At 33.8% G+C, this 26922-nt stretch overlaps 1 protein-coding gene across 1 annotated transcript in view; it reads left to right on the forward strand.

The window, feature by feature from the left end:
- Positions 1-340: 340 nt before the first annotated feature.
- LOC113510472 (soluble guanylate cyclase 89Db-like) overlaps positions 341-26922 on the forward strand; it is a 33152-nt gene continuing 6570 nt past the window's right edge. The window contains exons 1-10 of the mRNA XM_052898582.1: positions 341-602; positions 12869-12946; positions 13258-13934; positions 15767-15960; positions 16719-16843; positions 22741-22872; positions 23294-23395; positions 24191-24357; positions 24924-25200; positions 26192-26335. Coding sequence (XP_052754542.1) covers positions 561-602; positions 12869-12946; positions 13258-13934; positions 15767-15960; positions 16719-16843; positions 22741-22872; positions 23294-23395; positions 24191-24357; positions 24924-25200; positions 26192-26335 — 1938 coding nt within the window. The 5' untranslated portion in view covers positions 341-560. The remainder of the gene's footprint in view (positions 603-12868; positions 12947-13257; positions 13935-15766; positions 15961-16718; positions 16844-22740; positions 22873-23293; positions 23396-24190; positions 24358-24923; positions 25201-26191; positions 26336-26922) is intronic.

Raw genomic sequence — 26922 nt, forward strand, 5'->3', positions numbered from 1 at the left:
AAAAAATAATAAGAAAATTTACGCAATTTATTACAATAATTAAGTATGCGTTTCAAAATTTCTATAGAAATAGAAAATACGGGATCCTCGTAAGCAAAACTGCAGAGAACTGTTATAGTAACTATATAAAGCCCATATCTAAGTTAAACTCTCTAATTACTTTATCAAAATCTATTTATAAGAGGATTTTATAAGAGGAATCTATAAATTACAATTAACAGTCACAATTAAGACATTAATGAATTTAATACCGCTGTACATTTTCAAACTTAGACACCAGGAAAGGTACTGAATATTAAACATATATACATTGCCGTCAGCCAGTTCAGTGTCAGCGCGAAAGCCTTACGTGACAAACGTCCTTTAAGTGAAAGGGGAAACAAAGTAAATTTCCGCGAAAATTAATTAAGTGGATCATTTGATCGAAAATTCTTAAGACAATAACGACACTGTCATACTCCATTCTTTTATCATAGATTTGTCTTTGGGATTAAAAAGTAATTAAGGCTGTTAAAGTCGTTCTGATATTAATTAAGATAACTTTATAAAAGTACAGAACAATGTACGGATGGTTGCTTGAAAGTGTACAACATTTTGTTGTGGTAAGCGTTTTTTATTAATATTTTCAAAATATATTTAATTTATTTTTATATATAAAAAAAAAACATTATTTGCGACACTGAGGTCGTAACGTGTTACATTCAGTACATTCAATATGGGAACTTATGGTGACTTACAATGTTATTTTTTTGAGTTCCCGTACGTATACCATATAAGTTTCACCAACTTTGTCTGTTCCTCCATCTGTCTCAGCGCCATATTTCGGCAACAACCAACGATATTGGTTTAAAACTTATGAGTAATTTGAGTTATTATTGACCCACTTCTATTTCAACGAAATAAATAAAAAAAATATTGTTTTTTTTTTATTTTTACTTGCTAGAAAATACAACATTTCAAAATGGACATACTAATTCAAATAACGTCTCATATGAAAAGGTATCATTTCCGTATTATTTTTTATTTATATATATTTTTAATTCTTAATTCTTTGTATGTTGAGCAATTTTTATTTATGTTAAAAAATATAAAAAATACCGTCCCCTTTGTCCGAAAACGTTGTAGAAATATTACTACAATTTTTAATTAATACAATTTAGGAGAAATTATCCTAAACCTTACAGAAAAACCTTTACATTTTTAACCAAAGTGAAGAAAATAAAACAGTAATCATAATAATTTGCATTAGATATCTATTTCATATAAAAAATATCATCGTCACATCAGGCGTTAACTGTCCACTGCAGAATTTATTATTTCCCATAAGGGAGGCCCGTAGTTGCCCCGCTTGGCCAGAAGGTTTTTGTTTTTAATGGGTGATAATGGAATGGTAACCCTACCCGCGCTATTGGTATACACCGGCGGGGCACCAATGAGGGATGATAGATGAGGATGAAGCAGGTCAGTTAGCCCATCGTGACGAATTCAACAAGAATTGTTCACGATGGTTTCCAGGGGAAACCACATGGAGGTCGACCTGATAGGCTAGCAATGTCGAACTCCATTGCTAACAATCCCTTCCAATTGGTAATCGCAGTTAGACTTTGGTTATGTTTTAAGAGCGACGCTGCTACCCACCCCTTCACCATTAGTTTCCTTACTCACCTCTTAGGACACACACGGGAAAGAAGGGGTAAAAGAAACATACGAGCCGTAAACATAATTGTGCATATATCAATTTATCGGAGTTCCATAAAGATCGTCGAGGTGAAGGGAATGACCATTACATTTATGATTGCATCAAATTCGACTTTGGAGTAAACAGCGTTGATCCGCAAAGACTTTTCATTTATTTATTTCGTTGTCAAAGGGGGCACGGTCAAAAACTTGTTTAGGAATACCAGGCTGTATTTATAATATTAGTAAGGCATTTAGAAAGTAATGCAGCAGGTTTAGTGCAGATGGCTCAGGACCGTTCCTTATAAGGAATCATTGTCTCATAATCCAATCTATGGGGAAGTAAACAGATAATGTCTAAGATAATAACAAAAGTTTTTTTTTTTTAAATCCTTCATCATCATCTCAACATCTTTTGAAGCAACATAAGTAATATGCGCCTAAGAGCATTAAAAGAATATCGTCTATTCACGTCTCGTAACCCAATTCCCGATACAACTGTTTTCAATATCCGGAAAGCCTTGTCGTTATAAGCAATAATATAGCTGAACTAATGAATTAATTTACGGCCTAAATATTGCGTCGTTGAAGATCTAACTAGAAGTGGGTATATATAACAATGTATTATTGACAAGAGGAGGGTCGATCGTTTAGAAAAGTCTCGATTCCGCAATATCCGGCAGTGGACAGGTACTGTGAGTGCTGCCGAATTATTCCATATCGCAAGAGATAAGGACAGATTCCGTGAGTTGATAGCCAACCTTCACTAGTGGGGGAAGGGATTGTTAGTAATGGGGAGGTTAGGTAACATTGATATCAATATACTTTATCAGGTCGACCTCCACGCGGTTCCCCCTGGAAATTATCGTGGTTAATTCTTGTCGAATTCATCATGGTGGACCAACAGTATATTGTTAGTCATCCCCTCTAAAATCCTTACTAAGAATCCTTTTCGCCTGATCTAGTTCATTATGAGGATGATAGTTCTGAGGACTAAATATTACGCATTCGCATTTTCACTTTCTATTAAAAAACAACACACTGAATAAAACAGCCGATATGTATATACAGATGTCGCGTAGCATGTTAGTCCAACGTCGAGCAGCAAGATTGTCACATTGTTTTATTTTTGTGTTTTTATCGCCAGAGAGTGACAAAAAATTTAAATGATGGACACACAAAGTTTTTTAAAAATGAATATTTATTTATTGGACATAACAGTCTTTATGTTATATGTCGATGATAATGCGTTGCCATTCCTATTATATTTTTCCTCTGTCATGTAAATTCAATGATATCCCACCCTTCAAACCGAAACATATTTAATGGCTTCACGGTAGAAACACGAATGGGACAATATACAATCGACGTTTGTATATTTATGTCTATTGTTAGTAAACATTACATACATATAATATAATATCTATTTATTTTATTTTTATTTGTTTATTAAAAGTCGACCTCAACTGGTGCATAAACCATCACGGTTACATCTTTGTCGTTCGTCATGGTGGACCAACAGATGCATTCATCCCCGCCTATCATCTCTCACTGGTACCCCGTCGGTGTATACCAATAATACAGGTGGGATTACTATTCCATTTTCACCTATTAAAAAACAACACATGTGGTGAATAAAACACTCGATATGCATATACATATTTCGCGTAGCATGTTAGAATCCAACGTCGCAGCAGGCAAGCTTGCCGCCATTACTAGGTTTTATTTATGTGTGTTTTATCGCCAGAGAGTTATTTAAAAATTTAAATTGACGCACAAAGTTTTTTATGAAAATTAATATTTCTTTAGTTTATACGTCTTTATGTTATATGTCGATTGTAATTTAAAATTCCTATTATATTCTTTCTCTCCCGAACATTTGGGAATTGAATAAACGGGAAGGCGGTTAAGAAGTAAATATTTAATGGCATAGATACATTATAACAATATACATGCGTTTATATATTTATTCTATTTTACAAACTTTACATACATATAATATAATATCTATAAGACGGCCCGGGGTATGATAGTAAGATTACGGAGTACTGAAGCATAAATAACACAACATCTTTGTCGTTGGGTGTGGAAGAGTTTACTAGTAAGTTGTTTTTTTTATACAACTTAGAATGGCAAACGAGCTGACGGCCCACCTGATGGAAAGTGGTAACCATGACCTACCAGCTCCATTAATAGCAATATGCCCTGTTAGGTCGACCATTCCGTTGGAAGGATCCTAGAAACCATAGTGTTGAATTCCAGGTAGATAGGCCAATTAATTTACTTTTTCATTCTTACCTATCATCCCACACTAGAGCCCCGCCCGCGAATATCATTAACGCAAGTAGAATTTCCTTAAAAACTTTAAACGCCAGGAATAGCAGCCCACCTTCAACGTCACAGTATATTTATTCTATGATGCCATCGATATATACGACAGACAAAGGATAGTATTATATTATCTGTGACAAAGGTAACCACTTTCGACCAACTGGATTACCATTCAAAGTTCCAATAAAAAAATATAGCTTTCCTCAAATTTTTCCTGAGTCCAAACTCAAGAACATCAGACTTCGGAAAAAAATTTCCCCTAATGAACTGTTCACACTAATAAATTGACAGTAACATGAAGGTAGCACTATCTACATATTCTAATGACAAAACCGATGTGTGTACATAACGTGACTCTACGCAATTAATTTAAAATAATGCGAATGCAAACGTAATAATGTTCTATTTCGTTTGATATCGAAGGGTTCCATATGCGTTTGAAGAACCATTTACGTCATCACCAAAATACTTATATATGCATATTATAAGGAAATATCCAGAACGTAACACGAGTAGTGTTTAATTAACTTCCCTAACACTGCCGGTGAAATAAATATCATACCGCTTTTGTTAGTTTACTTTTAATTAAATGAAAACAATACAAAGTGAAATCTAAATCATTAGTACCCTTTTTAGGAAATATTCTGAAAATGAAATTTAATATTTTTTTCCAAAGAGTCATGAGTTGTAGAAGGAGTGAAAAATTTTGGATCTCGCATACTAATCAAATTTGCATCAGACATTTGTGAAATTTTATATATTACTTACATACGAAATTTTATATTTTACTTGTATAAAATATTATTTATATGATAATAATTTGTTTCTCTACCATTGACTTATAACTGTAACACCTTTCTAACTTAAAAAGTCAAAGAAGAAAAATAAAAAAAGGAATCATTCACTGCATATAATATCACTAATATACTTCTATTTTTACTTAAACGATCATTTCCCTATGATTTATAAACCTATTGGTTCAATTTAACATTTATTTAACGTTGATTTGATTTTACATTTGATACAAAACAATATACCGTTTTTTCTCAGATGTCAAGTTAGTATGGGAGATTCATAATTTTTTTTTCGTTTTTCAAATCATTTTTCTTTTTTTGGGATAATGTTCAAAATCTTTTATACAAAGCTCTTCTAATGTGATTTTAATAAATGTTGATATCCACCTATATAATGTCATAGGTAATAACTTGTAGACTAAACAAGTGATGCGATAAAAAGGGTCGAAATATGCGAATCCAGAACTCCAATGACCGTGAACTTGTTAAAAATAGTCCCTGTACGATAACGAGAACAAGGACCCAAACAAAAACACCCGAATATGTTTACTAAAATGGGTGAATAATATCACCGTGTTCACCTGCAATGAAAGCGACATGAATGATGATGAGGATGATTTCGAATTTCGACACAATTTGCATTTCAACATAATTTGAATTCGTCACTCGTCTTTTCAAACGACTTCAAAAAGGGGTTGGTATACAATACGACTGTATTTTTTATTTTTATATTAGGTACACGTTACAATCGATGGCATTTACTCTCGTGTTGATTCCATATTAATTCAGACTTGATAGAAGTCGCTTTTGGACGAATTTGGGGATTTTGCCAGTAGTTGCCACGCTTGGCAAGCGGGTTGGCTATCGCAATTAGGTTTCGGTGACATTTTAAGAGAGATACTGCTGCCCATCCCTTGACTTTTAAGTCCTCATAGTCGCTTCCTACTACATGCACGGGATAGGAAGGGGTGGCCCATTCTTTGCCGGGACCACATGGCAGAACGAATATCTCACATTATTTTTAAAATGTTTGTTTTATTATTGTGTTGAGTTGAGCGAGCAGTGAGCCGCATTTACGCTGATATCAACTGCCTTCTTTAGTAGACATTTGTTTTAATTTGTTTTATTACATTAGTTGAGCTAAACAGCCTCTTTTACTTAGTATTTGTTTTAATTTGTTTTATTAGATTTACTAGCTCTAGACTTCTCTTGAGAACTGTAACTGGCGAACTATATATGTATAAATATAATAGACTTATAAATGTGAGGGAAGCGAAATTTTTAAAATGGCTGAATTTTAGCTATCAATAAAAAAAAATTTAATGATATTGTGCCATACTTTGATATCCTATTATGTTTGCTACTAGGCATGGATAATATGAATGGAATCGAAAACATCACGAAATATCACAAGGGCGGGGAAGGGGGATTGTAGTGAGATATCACGTGTATTATTATCACGTATTTTTTCATTGATCGCGTGATTTCTAAACCGACAACCGGCTCAAAACCTTGACTTGACGTTGCGATCTTAATGTCTGTTCAGACATACATATCATAGTGCTTATTTTTCATAATTAAATTAGATTATATTTCTATTTAAAGACAATATTTTAAAGATTATTAGGATTAATTGGTACCAAACACACATGATGAAGGAGGGGCGGATTTGAGGAGTTTAAAACCTCATCATTTAAAACTTGCAAAAAACATCACGCGATTGATAGACGATCTCGTATTATTTTCATTATTTGTCTCCAAATAAAATCAAATTATATGCCTTTTTTATATAATACGTCACGTATACAAAGGTAGTTTAAATTACATATTGTTGCAAACTCCCACTGAAAACTTCTGCGTGGTATTTTCAACGTTTAAACTATTTAATTCAATTACATGCAGGCACGCGCACACTGAGATAGACAAATAGAGAATACATTATATTTTAAAGAATTTATTTTTATGTTTACAGTTATCTTTTAATGGCAAATTTTTTTTTTCTATTAACAAAGACATCCCCGCTTCACAATAACAATAGGTATCTAAGATGAACTACGTCCTTCCTGTTTATTTGAGTCACTTAACTCTACCAGCTATGTGGTGTTCTGTTTTGACGCATTTTGCATCCCTTAGAAAATTCTGATTTACTGTTAACACAGAATACCTAATAATCGGATGAGAAAAAAATGTTAATAATAGAAACTAAAATGAATTCGTCTCCTATCCTTGTTATCTGGTATTTACCAGAGGAAGACTTTGTACAAAAGTCGATTGTCATGTTTCTGACATCATGTTTTCATGTTCATCATGTTTTTACCGTGAAGCAGTTGTATTTACATAGCTGTGTTTCGGTTTGAAGGGTGGGATATGGCGTGAATTTACAGGGTACAGAGGAATAACACCTGAGTCCTAAGGAATGTTACTGCTCATGTCTATAAGCGACGGTTACCACTTTCCATCAGGTGGGCCATCAACTTGTTTGTCATTCTAAGTTGTATAAAAAACCGCTAGCATATATACCAATAGAGTACTAAGGTTTATCATTATACGTCTAAAAGTGTAGTTTTTTAATTGTCTTTTCTTATTAAGTTATCTCAGTGGAGTGTAGAGAGAGCGGCAAGAGTTCGTGGCGTGCTTCTGACTTAGATTTATGAGTTGCTTCAAATCAACGCGTAGTGCAATCTATTTTATTTTCTCCTCTATATAACTGTAAGATATAAAATTAATTAAATAAATAGTTTAATTTACTTAATAAAAATAATTATTACTTGTTTATTCTGTTTTATTAATTAATTTATTTAAACATTATTAACGAATAAAACGTATGAAAAAGGCGGACTTAATGCTATAGGTATTCTTTATCAGCTTACATTTAGGAAGTACAGAGATACTGGCTAATAATTTAGATTATGGAAAAGTAATTAAAATGTATTTATGTATTAATTTAAAAAAAGAATAAAGCTTTAAAAAATATTTTTGTACTAGCAGCTTCATATATTTTTATACAGTTAATTGCATTGCGGCTTTGGGCATGGATCTATCTTCATATTAGTTAAGAAGAAAATATTAGTCTTGCCAGCGAGGCTGCCTAGTATGTTTCTTTTTTGTTTTTTTTTTTTTTTCTCTTGCCCTAATGTATTATGATTTATTTACGAGATGCGATATCCTAAAAATGAAGAGAAATACTGATACATTGTAGTCATAATACGTTCCATACGATGTCTTCTAAACTCTATAGTATAAAACTACACAGTAATAGTATGTCTGTTTGTTACGATATTACGTAGAAACTACTACACCAAATTGTAAGCGGTGTTCTTAAAGTTCCAACGTAAATTCTGGTCGAAGTTTTATCATGATACACTATCTGTAAATAGCATATTTTATTAATTTTTCTTCTTACGCACGATTACCCGATTTACAGCATATCCAGAGAAAAAATATTAAATAACTAGATACATGGAATCGCGGACAAAAACTATGTAGTATGATTATTTTATAAAGGCAAAGTGCACTATGAAAGTCTATCTGCAACAACTGAAATATACTATAAACAACAATAGTCCCCATTACAAGGGACCAGCAAAGCTGAAAAGCAATGACCCGCGAAAGTCACACGTTCGCCGTGTCAGATCCGGGATCGTTTGACTGATCCCAGATCAAGCAAATGTTTTGAATCGACCTTAGGAGACGACTATAATCCCTAACTATTGCAATAAAGTGTTAATCAACTAGATAAATAAATACAGTTTAGATAATTTTAATTTCTTCAAACAATATTTTCGATGAAATATATTTTTTCAACTATATCTAAGGTTTATATCATATTAATTACACTAGCTTTTTACCCGTGACTTCGTCTGTACGAATATGTTCACCAATTGGGTAATAGAGGAGACTTTTACGAGAAGGAGACTTTGTCCAAAAGTCACTTGCTTGAGCACCTCTGTTCCATTCGTGTTTCTACCGTAAAGCAGATGTTTTCCTGTGTTTCAGTTTGAAGGGTGGGATATGGCAGTGAATTTACTGGGTACAAAGGAATAACATCTGAATACTCAGAAATGGCAACGCAAGGGGGTATTATGGGCGAAACAGTATACTCTGTTATGTCCATGGTACTGCTCATGTCTATAGGCAACGGTTACCACTTTGTATCAGGTGGGCCGTCAAGTTGTTTGCCATTATAAGTTGCATAAAAAAAAGTAACCTGTCCTTATCTATCCCATATAGTACGTATGTGTCAAGCTTCATAGTGATTGTTGGTAATAACATTTTTTGGTAACAAATTTTGGTAACAAATTTACAATCACATTAAGTAATGATAATGCAATTTAAATTACGAGGATATTTTACTTGTGTCCCGGCAAAGATTAGGTAGGCCATCCCTTCCTTTCCCGTCAACTAAAGAACGGCGGGGGATGGGCAGCAGCGTCCCTCCTAAAATATCTCTAAAGCCTAACTGCGGTTGCCAATCTACCTGCCAAGCGTGGCAACTACTTACAAAGTCCCCTAAGAGGACCCGTAAAAAGAATATAATAGATTGACTTGTATCTACGTGTATATACTCATTTACAGACAAAATTATTATGAAACAAAAGGAAAATTTTATAAGAAACAAAAAGTGCAAAAAAAACCAAGAAATTGCAAATAAATTTTGCTTGTCGGGACGTGTTACATTGTTATTCTATGAGTGGGAGGCATTGCGAGAGAGTTCTGATAGTAACAATGAACGGAAAGTTATGAGGGTAGAAAAATATGTCTACCCTTAATATATTTCCCAGTCACTGAACATCTGCTTCTCAGTGCTAATGGCATTGATATGCCGCATAATAGCTTCAGTTCTTTCTTCAGTATTTTCTCTTATTCTGTGAAATAATTCGGATTTTCGAGACTGTCTTTTTATTATTTTACCATGACTAATATTTTAGAAGCATTATATCTACTAATAGTTTGATATAATAGTTCTGACATAGAAACTGTATATCGCGGCTTCGTGATCGCATTATGATGTTAAAAAGCCTTCTTAAAGAAATGACTTGTTAAATGCAAATAGATTTTTTTTAAATCAAACAAATAAACATACCTTCCTGCTTTATTATATTAGTAAAGATGATATTGAATATATATTACATATATTTTTGCGTTGGTTTGACCACTTGGAGTGCATGGACTCAAGAAGAGTTACAAAAGATATTTATCCAGCAAGAATGAATGGAGATGTCGATAGGGATCACCCTAGTCGGATATTTGTCGACCAAATAGGCGACGTTCTGAAGAAAGGCACAATTAAAAATACCCGTAACCGGCGAGCGTGTAGCGAGATTGATGAATGTAGAGGAAGCGAAAGAGGCTTGTCTGAATCGAAGCATTGGGCGTTCCATTGTTTCTGCCTACCCTAATGGGAGACAGGCGTGACTGATATGTAAGTATGCATCTATCTATGATTATTAGCAACTCTCATGACGCAAATTCTGTCATACTTATTCATGAATTTGTTCACTAAACATAACTTTACATAATATGGGATCTAAGCCTTTATCTCATCAATTTACATCAAGCTCTTTATAGGTACTTACAAAGAGTATTAAATTGCTTTCACATAGAGTTTTATTACTCGCCATACTTATTAGATTACCTACTGGATATTACTTAGATTGTAAAAAAGCTGGATTTACGTCAAGAACTATTAATAAGAATGTTAGAAAAAATGTTAATGTGATTGTTACTTAATTACGCTTAAATGGCTGAACAAATTCAAATGTATTCTGTAAGTATATATGTTATATCCTAATTTATTATTTAATATACTTTAAGTACTGATACATATATACTGAGCTGTAAGAAACAGCAATTTTTATATAAATACTACCACCATAGAAAGCAGTACTCCGTGAACTGACTCCACCCCTAAGAATTTCTATTTGTCTACTTGTCTGACGCAAATCTGATAATTATTATCTTATTAAGTAATTAATTAAGATTAATTAAAATATAAATAATCTTAATTAATTACTATTTATCCAGTTCTAAAATAGGCGCGTTCGATATTCGACTTCATATAACAACATACAATAAAAAAAATATATGAACTACATTACATTCAAAAAGGACAAAAAAATAAACTATTTTTTTTTTCTTTCACTTCCAAAATATTTTGAGCTTCATTACTCTGGTACATTTATTTGTGAAATGATTAATGACATTTTTTATTGTTTTTTTCATATATAAAGTATATATTAATTTGGGAATACTGATAAATTTCCCTGGTAGAACACTTCCTTAGAATTCGCCCTAGATTTCAATATCTCTATAAATGAAATATTATCAATTTAATACTTATTGTAATTATCTTTTTTTATAGCACTGAGGTGGCAAACAAGCATACGCCCAACTGATGGATAGTGGTATCTGCAATATAGCTATGTAATGTGACATTTATCTTGGACACTATATCTCAAATCATAGTAGTATCATAGTATATCTGTCAAGTTGTTCAGTACAATTTGTGAAGCGAAAAATAAAAGTTATTATTGTATCAGTTCACCAAACTGTATATACAATTTAGCCTTTATACGATTTATGAAAAAGAAAATATATGCGCTTATTTTCATATAGATTGAAATATTTGCATTACTTATTTCCATTTATCTGTATACACAGTGTTAACAAAGACTGCTACATAAATATAACAAACAAGCTTTTGCTCGCAACCTCATACGCGTAGATTTTGAAAGTAGATGTCCATTTCTAGATTGTAGGCTTATTAAGATCATTTAAACACGAAAATTTAAATCAGACCTTTAAAATGTTAATTTAAAATTAAGATAAAAAATACCGACTTCAACTAAACAATTATTTTTATTTCAAAACTAAACTACTTAGCTGATTTTAATAAAATTAATTTGGGACCAATCTGTAAGTATATCCTTATACAAACAAAAAACATAAAAAAAAAATCAAATTGGTTTATAACTAATGGATTAATGAGGTAACAAAAAAAAAAACAACCGAATTGAGAATCCACAAAACTATTGTTTCACATTCTGCAGCTCTTATTAAGACCCATCGTACCAATTTCTCTAAATAATCTCCTACGTACAGACATTGTGTAGTTACATTGTATTAAGTAAGATTACATCAAAAGTTTAGTTACTGTCGTCTTTAGCTGCGACCTTTAGACGAATTTCGCAACTAGCACGTGACGTTCCAAATTTGTCGGTCATTGTTTAATATTTTACTCATATCGTCCGTCTAGTGACCATTACGTTTACGTCTAGTCAATTTTTCTTTTAAAATTCTTGTAGAATTTTTCCGATGAATGAATAGATAAATCATGGATGGATGGATGGATTCACGCAAAAACCATTGAACGGATTTGAATGAAATTTAATACACAAGTAATATATGTATATACTAATTAAGTAAACAGGACACTTTATATACTTGACTTGGGTGAATCCGCGGGATACGACTAGTAATATATCTATCATATGCAAAATTGGCCGTGTGATCCTGGCGTAAAGCGTAACTGCGGTTGCCAGTCCGCTTGCCATGCGTGGCAACTACTGACAACCCCCTCCTCCAAGAGGAGGCTTATGTTCAGCAATGGACAATTAGTCTGATATAATGGTGATGATGAAAAATTAAGCATAAATTATTTATTAGCCATTACCAATTGAAAAGTATCTAATATAGGTATTTCCTCAAAACGGAATCCTTCCTTAAGGCGGAAAGGATTACTAACAAAACAGGAAGAAAGGAATATGGTAATACTATAATACATTATTAACCTGCTACTGTAGAAAACAAAGTTACATAAATTCATTGTTGCCTTACTATGGCTTTTTTTTATTTCGAAATATCTTATTTACAAATTATTTTTTATACGTTAACCAACTATTGTTTTATAATCCTATACTTATAATACTATACTCATATACCTACTCTTTCTTAGAAAAAGATGTTATTTTATAAACACTATGACAGGATACCGAATTTATATATGTTCTTTCTAATTACTTACTTAAAATCAATTTAATCCAGCTATTTTTACCTTTTCCACTTAGCAAGAATGTGGCGAAGAAATATGGGAGACCATATTGCGAGAGGCTGGCGCAAGAAACACAGTTTTTAGTGCTACACAGGTATGAACAATCACATAAAACCAAAAATATTTAAGAAACATAATCGATATACGTCGAATGCTTATATGAACAACAAATACTCGTAATTCAGGATACACGAAATCAAACATGGAAAAAATAACCTTTCAGAAATATAAGATAGAAATATTGAAATTTCAATTAAAAAGAACATTTTATAACATATAATGCATTTTAGCATAGAATTTTACTACTGTACCATAACAAACAATATTTCTATGTACCAGTAGCAGAAAAATAATCCATTTTAGAATAAATATTCAATAAATCTTAATAAAACTATTTGTTTGCAGCAATATCCCGACGCGTTGATGTTACGCCTCGCAAGTGCATTAGCTGGCCTTTTTTCTAAAGATTCCAATAGTCCAGCGACATCTATGCCCTGCAGTCCAGCTCCAAGAAAACCATCCTTGAAATCGAAACCAACGTGGCGAAGTGCTTCTGTCCACACAGATAACAGAGGTCAGCCTTTCAGATGTCCCTTCACAGCTACGAACGTACTGACAGCTGTAACAAAGAAAGAGATAGATGCCTACAATTCATCGGAAGAAATATCTCACAGTGTCTCCAAATCTTGGGATAGGATCAATGAGGGCAAAGAACTTGAAATAAGCAATATAAAAGAAGTTAAACATAATAGAAGAAGTTTAGCGATCAAATTCGAAGATCACAGAGAAAAGAAGGAATGGATAAATGAATGTCCTGAATCAAATGAGCAGGTAAAAAGTACAGATGACTCAGAGAATAAATCAACTGAATCTGATAACAACAGAAAAAGTTCTATTAAAAGATCAAGCTGTACTGGAGCTTTGGAAGTGTACAGGCGAAGAGGATCTGGGGTTCCTCGCTTGAACAGTCTCATTCTTGTTAATGGGGACAAATTGAACGCTATGCGGGAAAAATTCGCCACCCCCGAAAAGGTTATGCATTTCTTCGGCAGGTGCTTTGTAAAGTTCTTCAGCAACTATGGGTGCGTATTCTTCCATATAAATGTCACTACTATAGCGTGCCTTTTTTTCATTATGAAGAAAATTTTGATACTTGGTCCACGATATAAATAATATTATTTATACAATTTTACCTAATTTTGAACAGTAGCTGTATGCTGTTTCAGATTAATCTCATACAAAAGCTTTAGACTTTGAATTTTCGTAACGAGTTTATTATATAAAAAAAATTGTTTAATAACTAATGCTACTTTTAATGTTACGAAGTAGAACGTTAATAATAGGTAAGCATTTTATATCAACAACATAGCAAAAATAATGACTGTATATTTTATAAAGATAAATATTTTACGAAAGTCATGGTCATATTTTCTGACGCTAATACTTTATTTGACGTCATGGGCACGTTCCCATCAAGTTATTGGGAAGTCGCAAATATTATACTTTGTATTATTATTTAGGAAAGTATAATAAGTAATAAACCTTAAATCATACATGTTATATGTTTAAAGAATTTCTAAAGAAATAAGGTTCTCAATTCTCGTCTTTATTTTTCGGCTTATATTACACAAAATTTTCATCATTCCTGATCAGAACTTAACAATCGTTAAGTTTTACTCCTGTATTGTTCGTTTCATTACAATAAATGCCGTATTTTTTTCAAAAATTATGCCTTTTATATCTCTGTACATCATACATAACAAAAATATGTATCAACATATTTATACAACTACGTACTAGTAACAACCCGTCGCTTAATTTTCCGGGTATAAAAGTTTTTAATGAAACTTTGACTTCAGCAACGGCATCTTAGGCCATATTCTAAATTCAAACATTTGAAATTTAATGCGTTCTTAGATTATAAACGCGTTGCCGATCATCAGCATATGTTTTTTTTAAATTTCTATAATGAGTCAATATTCATTATGTCGTAATTCAAGGCACCGTTTTTTTCTAGCAAATATAATGTGTTTGTCTTATTTTTAAACTGTATGATAATATTATCCCTAAAGAGTTTAATAATATGGTTGTCACATCGCTAATAGAAGCCATTTTTAAAAGACGCAATAAAATTTTATTTATATCAGATTTCACATAACAGACGCCTACGTGCGTATTTTGTGAAAGCTTACACAACGTTAGGAAAGTAATGAAAATTCATTGATATCAATAAAATAACTGTCAATCAAATTGATGAGTGTGAACATATTGATAAATGGTTTGGACGCACATGCGTGATTTGGACATCGATGCAATAGGGTAAATAAAATTAAATGAAAAATTCTGGGACACAAATCAATCTAGAATGGAAGCATCCATTTTTGAGAATAAAGTACTAATGTAAGAGTGTAATCGAAATCATTAACATCTATTATTGAGGTGTTCTATGTACTAGTGAAACTGTCTTCTCAAAGAGACTAAAAAGTCTCTTTGACTAAAAACTCCTGGACTAAAAATTGTAAAATGTTGAGCACCACATACTAAAACTGCGCGCTTTTATAAGTTAGTACGACAATTTCACAATTATTTGGGTCATTTTTAACAAGTGATTATTCAATTTCGGAGAACTTTTGAACTATGCTTTCAACTTCTAGTCCTCGGAAAAGCCAATGTTCCCAAAATGTAGAAGGAATCATTTTACAAAACACTTTCTGGAAACATTAAATGTTCCGAAGACTTGCCTAAAACCAAAAATTTTCACCGAAATCAGACAAAAATATTGCTTGATAAAAATCACCCATTTGTCGATTTTCAATTCACGTTTCTCTCAGCTTTACTAATAGAATACTCCCAAGGAAACTAATAAATTCAAGTTCAACATCATCGACTATATTTACTAATCACATACCAACAGCTACGACACAATGATCCGCGCTACTGGACGGTACTTCTGTACGTTCCTGCAGTCAGTGGACAGTATACATCAACGGATGAGGTTCACCTTCCCGCGGATGCGTTCACCTAACATGCAGCTCACGCGTGCTCACAGGCACGGTGCCGAGCTTGTATACAGCAGTGGAAGGACTGGTTTTACCCATTATCTCATGGGCAAGTAGCATTTCTATTTTATTATTATATTTTCTAGGATCTGATTGTTCTGGGTTATGCCCCAATTTTTTTTCTGTCTGAGTCCTTATTACACATGCTGGCTTAATTTAAGGACCAGAAAATTGATTATGTACTGTAGATAGTCTTTTGGGAAAACTTTATCTCAAAATAGACTCGTATTCTAGAGTTTATTCAGACTACAAGTATACATATCTAAACATATTATGTCCAAAAATTATCTGATTTCAACGACCTTAAACCATTTGCTAACAGAGTAAGCATACAATGTGTTTCTGCTCTTTTCCGCTTCAGGATGACCAAAAAAGATATGTTGCCAGAACATATTTTGATTATAAAATATATTTGATAAAAAAAAAAAACAAAATAATAATAAGCTAATATTATCTCATTCTGGCTCAGTGGCCCGGCACAGAATAAGCCTTCCTTTCCCGTGGGTGTCGTAAAAGGCAACTAAGAGAGAGCGAGGGATGGACAGCAGCGTCGCTCTTAAAACATCTTCAAAGCCTAATTGCGGTTGCCAATCCGCCTGCCAAGCGTAGCAATTACTGGCAAAACAAATGATGATTATCTTCTTCAATCCATTAATTTAAAAAGCTGTTGATAGGCCACATCTTTTCAAGTCAGCGACGGTGTGGGAGAAAAGTTGGAATCATAACACATACACACTATTCTAGAGACTTGAACCCACTCTCAGATATTATAGATCATAGTTGTAATATAATTAAACTTGTTTCCAGGCCAATTGTATGAGATTGCCGAAGATATATTTTCCTTGAAGCTGAAGGTGTCAATATTAAAAGAGAGCATGGATGGCAACTACTACGTTGCCGTATTGCGATTAGAATTTGATAACAGTGATTATGTAAGTAAATTACTTTTTTTACCTCAGGTACTTTGTATAAAAGTTTTCTCTATGAATACTTTAGTATCTCTCGTATTTTTCGATGTGAAGAGTGAAATAGAGAAAAATTACAGAGTACGGAACGTGCATGTATGACAGTTACAATTTTTCACCACTTAAACTTGTTTGATATTACAAATTTCAAAATAAGTGAAAGTAATTGCTCACCTATATACTTGCAATTGTATACATTACAATTTCAACTACTAGAATAAGAAATAATTTATCAGAAGGATCAAATTTTAGTTAGTGTCTGTTTCAATCCTGCTTATTTTTTTCTTTTTATACAACTAAGAATGGCAAACAAGCTGACGGCCCACTTGTGAGAAAGTGGTAACCGTCGCCTATAGACATGAGCAGTACCATGGACATAACAGTAACAACCCTGTATATTCACTGCCATATTTATTCCCTTCAAACCTTTTTTTAATACACAGCCGTACAAACACAACTGCTTCACCTGGTTGAAACATGAATAGTACATGAGGAATATCGTGGACACAACAAACGTCTTTTGTACAAAGTCTCCTTCTGAAATATATTATATTAGACTGCTTACGTTGTATCACAAATGGTACAAAGGCGCCCAAGCAAACGTCTTTTGTACAAAGTCTCCTTCTGGTATATTATATTAAGTACTAGTTGTATCTCGCGGGTTAGCCCGCGTTAATTAGTAATATCTTATATATGTTAAATTGAATTAATTCTAAAAAATACTGAAATTAAGTTTCATTATTTTTATATAAAAGAATATATATTCTTTAACATATGTTTAATTTCAAGGAAATCTGTTAGACAATATACGGTCTCGTACAAATTGCCACTCCTATTTTTGTACCCTTAGCTGCCCACGCCGAATTTGGAAAAATCCTTTATTACTTGGGTAGGCCATAAAAGGAATCTACTGTCTAAATTTAGTAGTTCTAACTTCAGTAGTTTCAGCTGTGGGATGAGGAGTCATTCAGTCATAATATATTTGAAATACATAATATGAAATATTGTCTTCCTCCTGTAAACAATTAACGTCCAATTCATTGAGCCTCACTCTCCTGTCTCAAGGTGACTTTCATTTCCGCTAAATCTCTGTAATCTAATTAAAGTAGATCAGGCATCTCAAAGGTATTGTTGTGGCAACAGTATTTATTGCGTTTCCTGGTAAATTAGCTTTATTGTTATATTGGCGCTGAAAAGGCAAAATATATTAAGCGCCATTTAGCTAATTCTGCAAAAGAGCAAAACAAACTGAACGATACAAAAAGACTAACGATATAAAAACGATAATAAAAAATATAGAAAATAGAATTATCGACATAGCCGGAAAAATAATTAAGTTGCAGTGGCAATGGACTGGTCACATAGCTGGAATAATAATAATAATAAAATGAAAAGGTCCAACGATGGGGAAAAGAAAAAAAAGGCTCTTGAGTGGCGAACCTGTACTGACAAACGCAATGTAGGACGACCACTTACTAGATGGAGTGATTCAAGAGGTCATCACCTCAAATTCATTGCAGGTCAGGGAGTCAGTGGATGCAGGTGGTTCAGGACCGTTCTTTATGGCAGTTTATGGGGGAGGCCTATGTTCAGCAGCGGACAAATAATGGCTGAGATGAGATGATGATAGAATTATCAGAAAGCAGTTATCTCAGTTATATATCATGTCTTAATAATTTTGACAATTTTGTTATATCAATAACAAATCGGTAGAAACCGAAAAGTTTTTTAAAAGTAAACCAATAAATCTCTGTGGTCGGCCATTTTGTGTCTTCGTTAAATCACCACCATCTTATTCTGATTATCTCATTAAATACTAGCTGTATGTATGTATATGGTAACTTAGGATACTTACTCGTATACCAAATTTAATACAAATCCAATCAGTACAAATTACAAACTTCCACATTTATTATATTATATTTTTTTATACAACTTAAAATGGCAAACAAGCTGACGGCCCACCTAATGGAAAGTAGTAACCGTCGCCTATAGACATGAGCAGTACCATAGACATAACAGAGTATACTATTTCGCCCATGATACCCCCCATGCATTGCCATTCCTGAGGACTCAGGTGTTATTCCTCTGTACCCTGTAAATTCACGCCATATCCCGCCCTTCAAACCGAAACACAGCCATGCAAAAACAACTGCTTCACGGTAGAAACACGAATGGGATAGAGGAACCCAAGCAAACGACTTTTGTACAAAGTCTCCCTCTGGTAAATATCGACTACGATACGATACGAATACGATATCAACGTCGAAAAAAACTAAGTTCAGCGATATATATCTTAATATCGGCTAAAGTGATACTAAATACGTTTTGCCTTTCCACCGTCGATGTAGGTGAACTGTTTAAGTTTAGCGTACCCAATTTTCTGTGGTTTCGGTTCTATTAGGAAGCAATGAATAAATTAACAACTGTCTCTAGCGCACAATATCCATTTCCTATTGCGGATACTTTGGCCAAATTGTTTTTGAATATAAATGAAGGTGAAGTAACAAACATTTCCTACCCAAGTATTACAAACAAAATGGCAAACAAACGGACGGCCTACCGTCGTCTATTTATATCCTCGTCTATATATCTAAAATGATCTCTTTCATATTTTAATTTGAAAATTTCAAGAAATTACTATTTTATCAATCACTATTAACAAAAATTATAATAATTTTGACTTTATTACAAAAATCTATGTAATATTTATTTTATAAATGTATTAATTTGTAATCTGTTGCCTTGCTATAAATAAATAAATAAACATTACCGTGAAGGTATTTCGATTCTAAGACGATAGATACAGAGAAATAACACCTGAGTCCTCAGGAATGGCAATGCATGGGGAGTATCATGGGCGAAACAGTATACTCTGTTATGTCCATGGTACTGCTTATGTCTATAGGCGACGGTTACCACTTTCCATCAGGTGGGCCGTCAGCTTATTTGCCATTCTAAGTTGCATAAAAAAAAAACAATTTCGAAAGATTTTAGTTCGAGAGGAGTTTTGCAATCAATAAACAGCTTTTTAATGAGATAGTCATAATGAGATGCTTAAGTTGATAAATTAAATTTATACTTGGGGCGTCTAACTCTATCTATATCTGTGGAGATTACCGTGACTTTTATATAAAGTAACCCTCTGGTTGGTTACACTTCGACCTCTTTCACATAAAACCTCCTTTGATCTTCTAATTTACAATTTGTATCGTGTATTTTGTAACGTTTCCTAACGTGGCTTTTCTAAATCAACGGCAAATTTTACCTAATTTTAATGTGACAATTGAAGTCGTTTTTATTTTTTTACTTCGTAAAACACAATCTTTAAATATCTGTATGCTGAACAATTTTCCTGTATTTGTGTACTATTTACATTACAAGTACTCTTACTCCATCATCACACAGATTTCTAATTGTACCTACTCCATTAACCAGGGGGAAAGGGATTGTTGGCAATGGAGTTTGACAGCCCCATTGCCAGCAATATGCCCTATCAGGTCGACCTCCACGTGGTTCCCCCTGGAAACCATCGTGAACAATTCTTATTGAATTCGTCACGATGAGCTAACTGACCTGCTACATCCTCACCTATCATCCTTCACTGGTGCCCCGCCGGTGTATACCGATAGCGCGGGTGGGGTTATCATTCCATTATCATCAATTAAAAAAAAAAAACTCTATTAACCATTAAACCACGAACGTCATAATACACTAGTGTATATACTCGAACGAGAATTTATAACAATGCTAAAATTAAATCCGCCCGTTTTGGTAATGCAGCAATAACGACCGCCAAGTGCATGTGGCCATTGTCTATCCTTAGTATTGTACCTTATTTAGTAACTATTGTTTTACTGGACCTTGAATCGAGTCATTTTGAAATGATATAAAAAAATTGCCTAGTAAGTTGAAAATATCATATGTCAATTACTACAGATATTTGCATTTACTATTTCACGACATTTATAATAGTTAATTTTAAACCACGACATTGGTCAATTTAGGTCGGCTATTACCGTCTGTATATACCTGTTTTTGTTTATTAAAAGCACGTATATACCTGCTTTTTTTATTAAAAAGCAGATATATACTCGTAAGTACTATTTACCTGTAAAAAATTCCTCATTGCATTAAGTCCCGATAGTGTATTTAAAATAAACGAATACTTTATTAATATTTGTACATAAAATATTTTATACGAACATTAACAATATAATAATAATTATGAACGCCAAATTGTAATGCTACCTAATTACATAATGCTTCAAACATACCAGCATAGATCAAAAAGGTTTACACTTTTCAACCGAATGTTTGTTGTCTCATAACTCCATCAATTGTAAACCGATTTGGAAAATTCTTTTTTTATATGAAAGGATATACTTACAGATTGGTTTTATAGAAATTTTATGAAAATCGGTTGTTTAGTTTTTAAATTAAATTAACTAGTTCTCCCACATTTGAAGTCGGTTTTTCTTTTGTTGAACACAATCTTAATTATAGAGGGGGGAAAGAGATTGTTAGTAATGGAGACTAAAAATCCCATTGCTAGCAATATACCCAACCAGGTCGACCTCCACGTGGTTCCCCCTGGAAACTATCATGGTTAATTCCTGATGAATTCATCATGATGGGCTAACTGGCCTGTTTTCATTCTCATCGATTACCCTTCACTGGTGCTCCGCCAGCATATCCATTAGTGCAGGCGGGGTTACCATACCATTTTCATCCACCAAAAAAAATCTTAATTATAGATAGATTAATAGATATTTTCTTTGCATTACTTACACACAAATAACAACAGACAGACGATAGATGTACGCAAAAAGAAAAAATACATAAAAGAAGAAACATAACTTTTTATTTCGTGCGTGTGCCTAAGTAACAGAAAAAAGTAATTAGCAAAATTGTCATTATAAAATTGTTAGTGCAAAATAGACTTTGTTTAACAATTATATGTTATTTATATAATTAAAGAGAGCTTTTTATTTGATTTGTTTGTTCAAATAAATACAAACTCGATACTAAGTAATTGTGGTATCGAAGAATCTAATAGTAAACCTTATTGCATTTGAATAAAAGATTGTGGTTTTTATTAGAACAAAATTTATTCATTGTTTGTTCCTTTTAGGATACCTACTATAGATATTTTTATATTACCTGCTGAGAATTGGATAATATTGTTTTTTGAAATAAATATTTCCTAACAATAATAGGTATTTACTTCAAAGAAACAGATTTTTTTGTATCTACTTACTTACATATTCTAAAAATATTTGATGGTCGAACATAAAATTTTAAAACTGACTATTTTAATCAATTATTAAAAAGAAGGAGATTACCCCATTTATTTTTTAATAATATATATAATGGCAAACAAGCTGACAGCCCACATAATGGGGGATAAAGGATTGTTAGCAATGAAGTTTGCCAGCCCCATTGCTAGCAATATGCCCTATTAGGTCAACCACCACGTGGTTCGCTCTTGAAACCATCGTAAACAATTCTTGTTAAATTCGTCACAATGGGCTAACTGACCTGCTTCATCCTCACCTATCATCCTTCACTGGTGCCAGTCAGTCATATATACGTCATAACGTCAGTGTATATCGATAGCGCAGGTGGGATTACCATTCCAATATCATTCATTAAAAAAAAAAGCCTACATAATGGAAAGTGGCAACCGTCGTCAATTAACATGAACAGCACTATAGACATACCATAGAAGTAACTACACATTTAGAACGACTTTTGTACATTGTTTTCCTCTAGTCCTTATTATCTATATATCTTACCTATATAAATTAGATATACTATATTTGCTAATCCTTAATGTAGGTGAATCATTTTCCATCTTGCAGGTACAATCGCTTATGTTCCGCAAATCATTGCCATGTCCACTGCCCCCAGTTCCCGCCTCCTTACTACTCCAACTGTTCCCTTTTGGAGTTCTGCTCGACAGAAGAATGAAAATTCTCATGGCTGGAGAAAAGGTAGGTTTAAAAAATACACACTTGATACGAAATATGACGAAAGATAATAGACTTAATACTTTCTGTTCTTAACATTAAGCTCGCCATTTATACGAATTTTATCAATAAATAATATAAAATATATTAAAATACACTTCAAGAAAAATATACTTTTTATTTTTTAATGTTGGATGTATATCCATAATTTTTTTTATACAACTTAGAATGGCAAGCAAGCTGACGGCCCACCTGATGGAAAGTGGTAACCGTCGCCTATAGACATGAGCAGTACCATGGACATAACAGAGTATACTGTTTCGCCCATGATACCCCCCATGCGTTGCCATTCCTGAGAACTCAGGTGTTATTCCAACATGCCAACTTCATAACTTTTTTTAATTGCAGTGACGTACTTAATATTTTATTTAACGCTTCATTTCAGCTAGTGGAAGCATGGGGAGGCCCGTGTAGTCGTATTGAAAAGTCCCCTATTTCTGAGATACTTCGACTGAGAAAACCAAAAGTATCATTCACATGGGATAAGGTAAGAAAATAGTTAGAAAATAGTTTTATAAGTGCTGAGACAGCATTGGTGAGGAATGTACATATTTCGTTATTGAGTAATAATTAAAGCGGTTTTAACATTTTATAAATAATATATTACAAATTTTGAAATTTTTTTTACACTGTCTATTGCAAATTTTGAATAGGAAGGCCAATAAAAATTTTGCCATTTCTACAAAAAAAATATAAAATAAATTGTACAGGGCCGAATAGCGTAACTTCTAAAATATGGTGACCATTGTCAGTAAAAAAACGAGACTATGGCGTCCACTTTGGTCACAACCAAGCCCTCTATCATCCGAGGCCACTCTCATAAAATTGTATCTGGCCATACTACGCTGAAGGATTTTTCAATTTCAATACTGAAACACAATTTAATTGCATTGCATCATGAAGAAATTGTGAAGTATGTTAGATGATGGTAACTGAATGGAGATGTCGGTAGGGGCCGCCCTAGACGAACGTATGTCGACCAAATAGGCAACGTGTTGAAGAAGGGCCAAATTAAAAGTACCCATAACCGGCGAGGGTGTATAAAAAGATTGATGAATGTAGAAGAAGCGAAAGAGGTTTGTTTGAATTGAAGCATTTGATATTCCATTATTTCTGCCTACCCTAATGGGAGACAGGCGTGACAGATATGTATGTATGTATGTTTGTATGTATGATGGTAACTTACTACTCTAATGGGAGGCAGGCATGACAGTAATGTATATATTTATAGTGGTAACCTACATTGGAGAGTTATTTTAAATATATCAACTTCATTTTACAGGTAGTGTGTATGCAAACGATGCTGTTTGAGCTGGAACTGATGCGTTGGCGCGCCCGATGCACAGGAGAAACCAGGCGTGGGAGTCAGGGTGCGCGTTCCATACTGCTCAAGGGACCGATATATTTGCTCGAAGAAATTGATGCACTAGTCTTCTTGTGTAGCCCTATGTTAGTACGATCTACATAATTCTCTTTCTCTTTTTGAACTGACTGACTAGTAGTGGACAGCCTATAAGGATTAATGGATGATAATGTAATGGCAAACCCACCCACGCTAATGTTAAACACTGGCTGGGTAATGCAACATGACAGATGAGAATGAAAAGGCATGTCAGATAGCTCATCATGATGAATACACCTGGAATTATGCATGATGGTTTCCAGAGAGGACCACGTGGAGGTCGACCTGACAGGGTATATTGCTAGTAATGGGACCGGTAGTTCGCGTTACTAACAATCCCTTCCCGCTCACCCCAGTTGTAGGGCTTCTGTATTCATGTTATTAGGCGCATTTAAGGGAGGAAGAGCGGGGAGGGGGACGAGTGGACTGCATCCACCACAGAATTGTCTAGTGCCTATGCCAGGATATAAGCAAAACTTCGTAAAAACATTTCTTTTAAGGGATTTGAAAAATAAATTCAAATACACCAATGGCCATCACGCTTAATATTTAAAACTTCTATGAAACTTTGGGGAAGTTAATTTTATAAATAGAGATTAATACATAATTCCAGTTTCAATGACTTGGATGAGCTACGACAGGCAGGTCTGTACGTTGCTGATTTAAACGGCCACGGTCTCTCGCAGTGGATGCTTCTAGAGGGTTGGCAGCACTTGTCCAGACTGGAACTACTCTTTGAGAAGGCGGAAAGTAGATCGATGTCTCTAGAGAAGTCATGTCGATTGCTAGACCAATGGAAAAAGAGAGGAGATCAGCTGTTGTATTCGATGATTCCTAAAGCGATAGCAGACCATTTACGAGCTGGGAAAGATCCTATGGCAGCTTGTCAGGTACTTCTTAATGTTATTACGTTATTTTACTAATATTATAAATGTAAATTGAAAATATATGTGTCCATATGGTCCAAATGCTTTATCAACACTATTAATTAAAAGAATCTTCGTACAACAGACAATACAGCAATCTTAATACAGACATTCGGTTTGATGGGAAGGTTTGAATGGGATATGGCGTGAATTTATGAGTACAGAGGAATAACACCTGAGTCCTCAGGAATGGCAACGCATGGGAGGTATCATGGGCGAAAACTCTGTTATGTCCATGGTACTGCTCATTCCATAGGCGACGGTTACCACTTTCCATCAAACTATTAAGTTGTATAAAAAAAAATTAAAAAAAAGACATTTTCCATTTTTTTAACAGTTCACAGAGTAAGTCATTACAACAGTCTTTTTTACAGATACACAATATATTTTCTTTAAAAGCTTGCTGTACGATTAATGTGGTACGACAGTTGGTACTAGAAATCCCAATATGACATGTATGTTAGGAAAACCATAATCGCTTGCCCTAATATACATGCCACATATACTAAACACAACACATACACCCAAATCTATAGGCTTTTGTATATTATATGTGTATTTAAACAACATATTTCGACTTCGATATTTTTCACTATTTTTAATAAAATCCCCATACCGATATTTATTTTAAATTTATTTGTATCAAAATCATACCAGTATTTTGGTGAAACATGTAACTCGAAGTGTACACTATTGAACATCTAATGTAACCATTCTTCTTTTCATTTAAGAGTTTCCTCTTGTCGGTGCAACTAATTCATGTATCTTCCTCCATTAATGCAAATAAAAAATCTGAATCTGAAAGGCGCCCCAATAGCAGAGGCGTGTTTACCATTCCATGATCGTCTACTAAGAACCGATCTTTGAACATAAATTAATCATAATTTTTCTACATAATTTTTATCACAATTCGAGCGTAACGTAACTGTAAACAGTTTAATGTTTGTATCTGCAGGCATTCGAATCTGTGACCGTAATCTTCTGCGGCGTGCAACTAGCGGAGGCCGGCACTCGTGCTGACGTGATGCAGACTGTGGCCTACATGAACGACATATACTCCAGGATAGACAGACTCCTTGACACGCATCGAGTTTACAAGGTACGATAGATACTGGTACTGGTCATGTCTATAGGCGACACGCATCGTCAGGTTGTTTGCCATTCAAGTTGTAAAAAAAAAGATAGATAGATACGCTTTATTGTTTCCTCCAAAAGATTACAATAGTAAACTTATTATGAATATAAACAATTAGTAAGCATTATTACGTCGAAGTTGGGTCAAGCGAGCAAATGCTCGTTGATCTTTTCTACGATTTTTATTTTACCAGAGGGAGACTTTGTACAAAAGTCGATTGCTTGAGTACCTCTGTCCCATTCGTGTTTTAACCGTAAAGCAGATGTGTCTTGTTAGTTGTGTTTCGGTTTGAAGGGTGGGATATGGCGTGAATTTCCAGGGTGCAGAAGATATAACATCTGAGTCCTCAGGAATGGCAACGCATGGGGGGTATCATGGGCGAAACAGTATACTCTGTTAGGTCCATGTTACTGCTCATGTCTATAGGCGACGGTTACCACTTTCCATCAGGTGGGCCGTCAGCTTATTTACCATTCTAAGTAATATAAAAAAAAATTGTGTTAATACCCTCCATCAATCACGGCTGTATACTTGTATATGTATCTTTATAA

Source organism: Galleria mellonella, unplaced genomic scaffold (assembly GCF_026898425.1).
Source record: "Galleria mellonella isolate WM207_F2 unplaced genomic scaffold, CSIRO_AGI_GalMel_v1 utg44, whole genome shotgun sequence".
Classification (NCBI taxonomy): domain Eukaryota; kingdom Metazoa; phylum Arthropoda; class Insecta; order Lepidoptera; family Pyralidae; genus Galleria; species Galleria mellonella.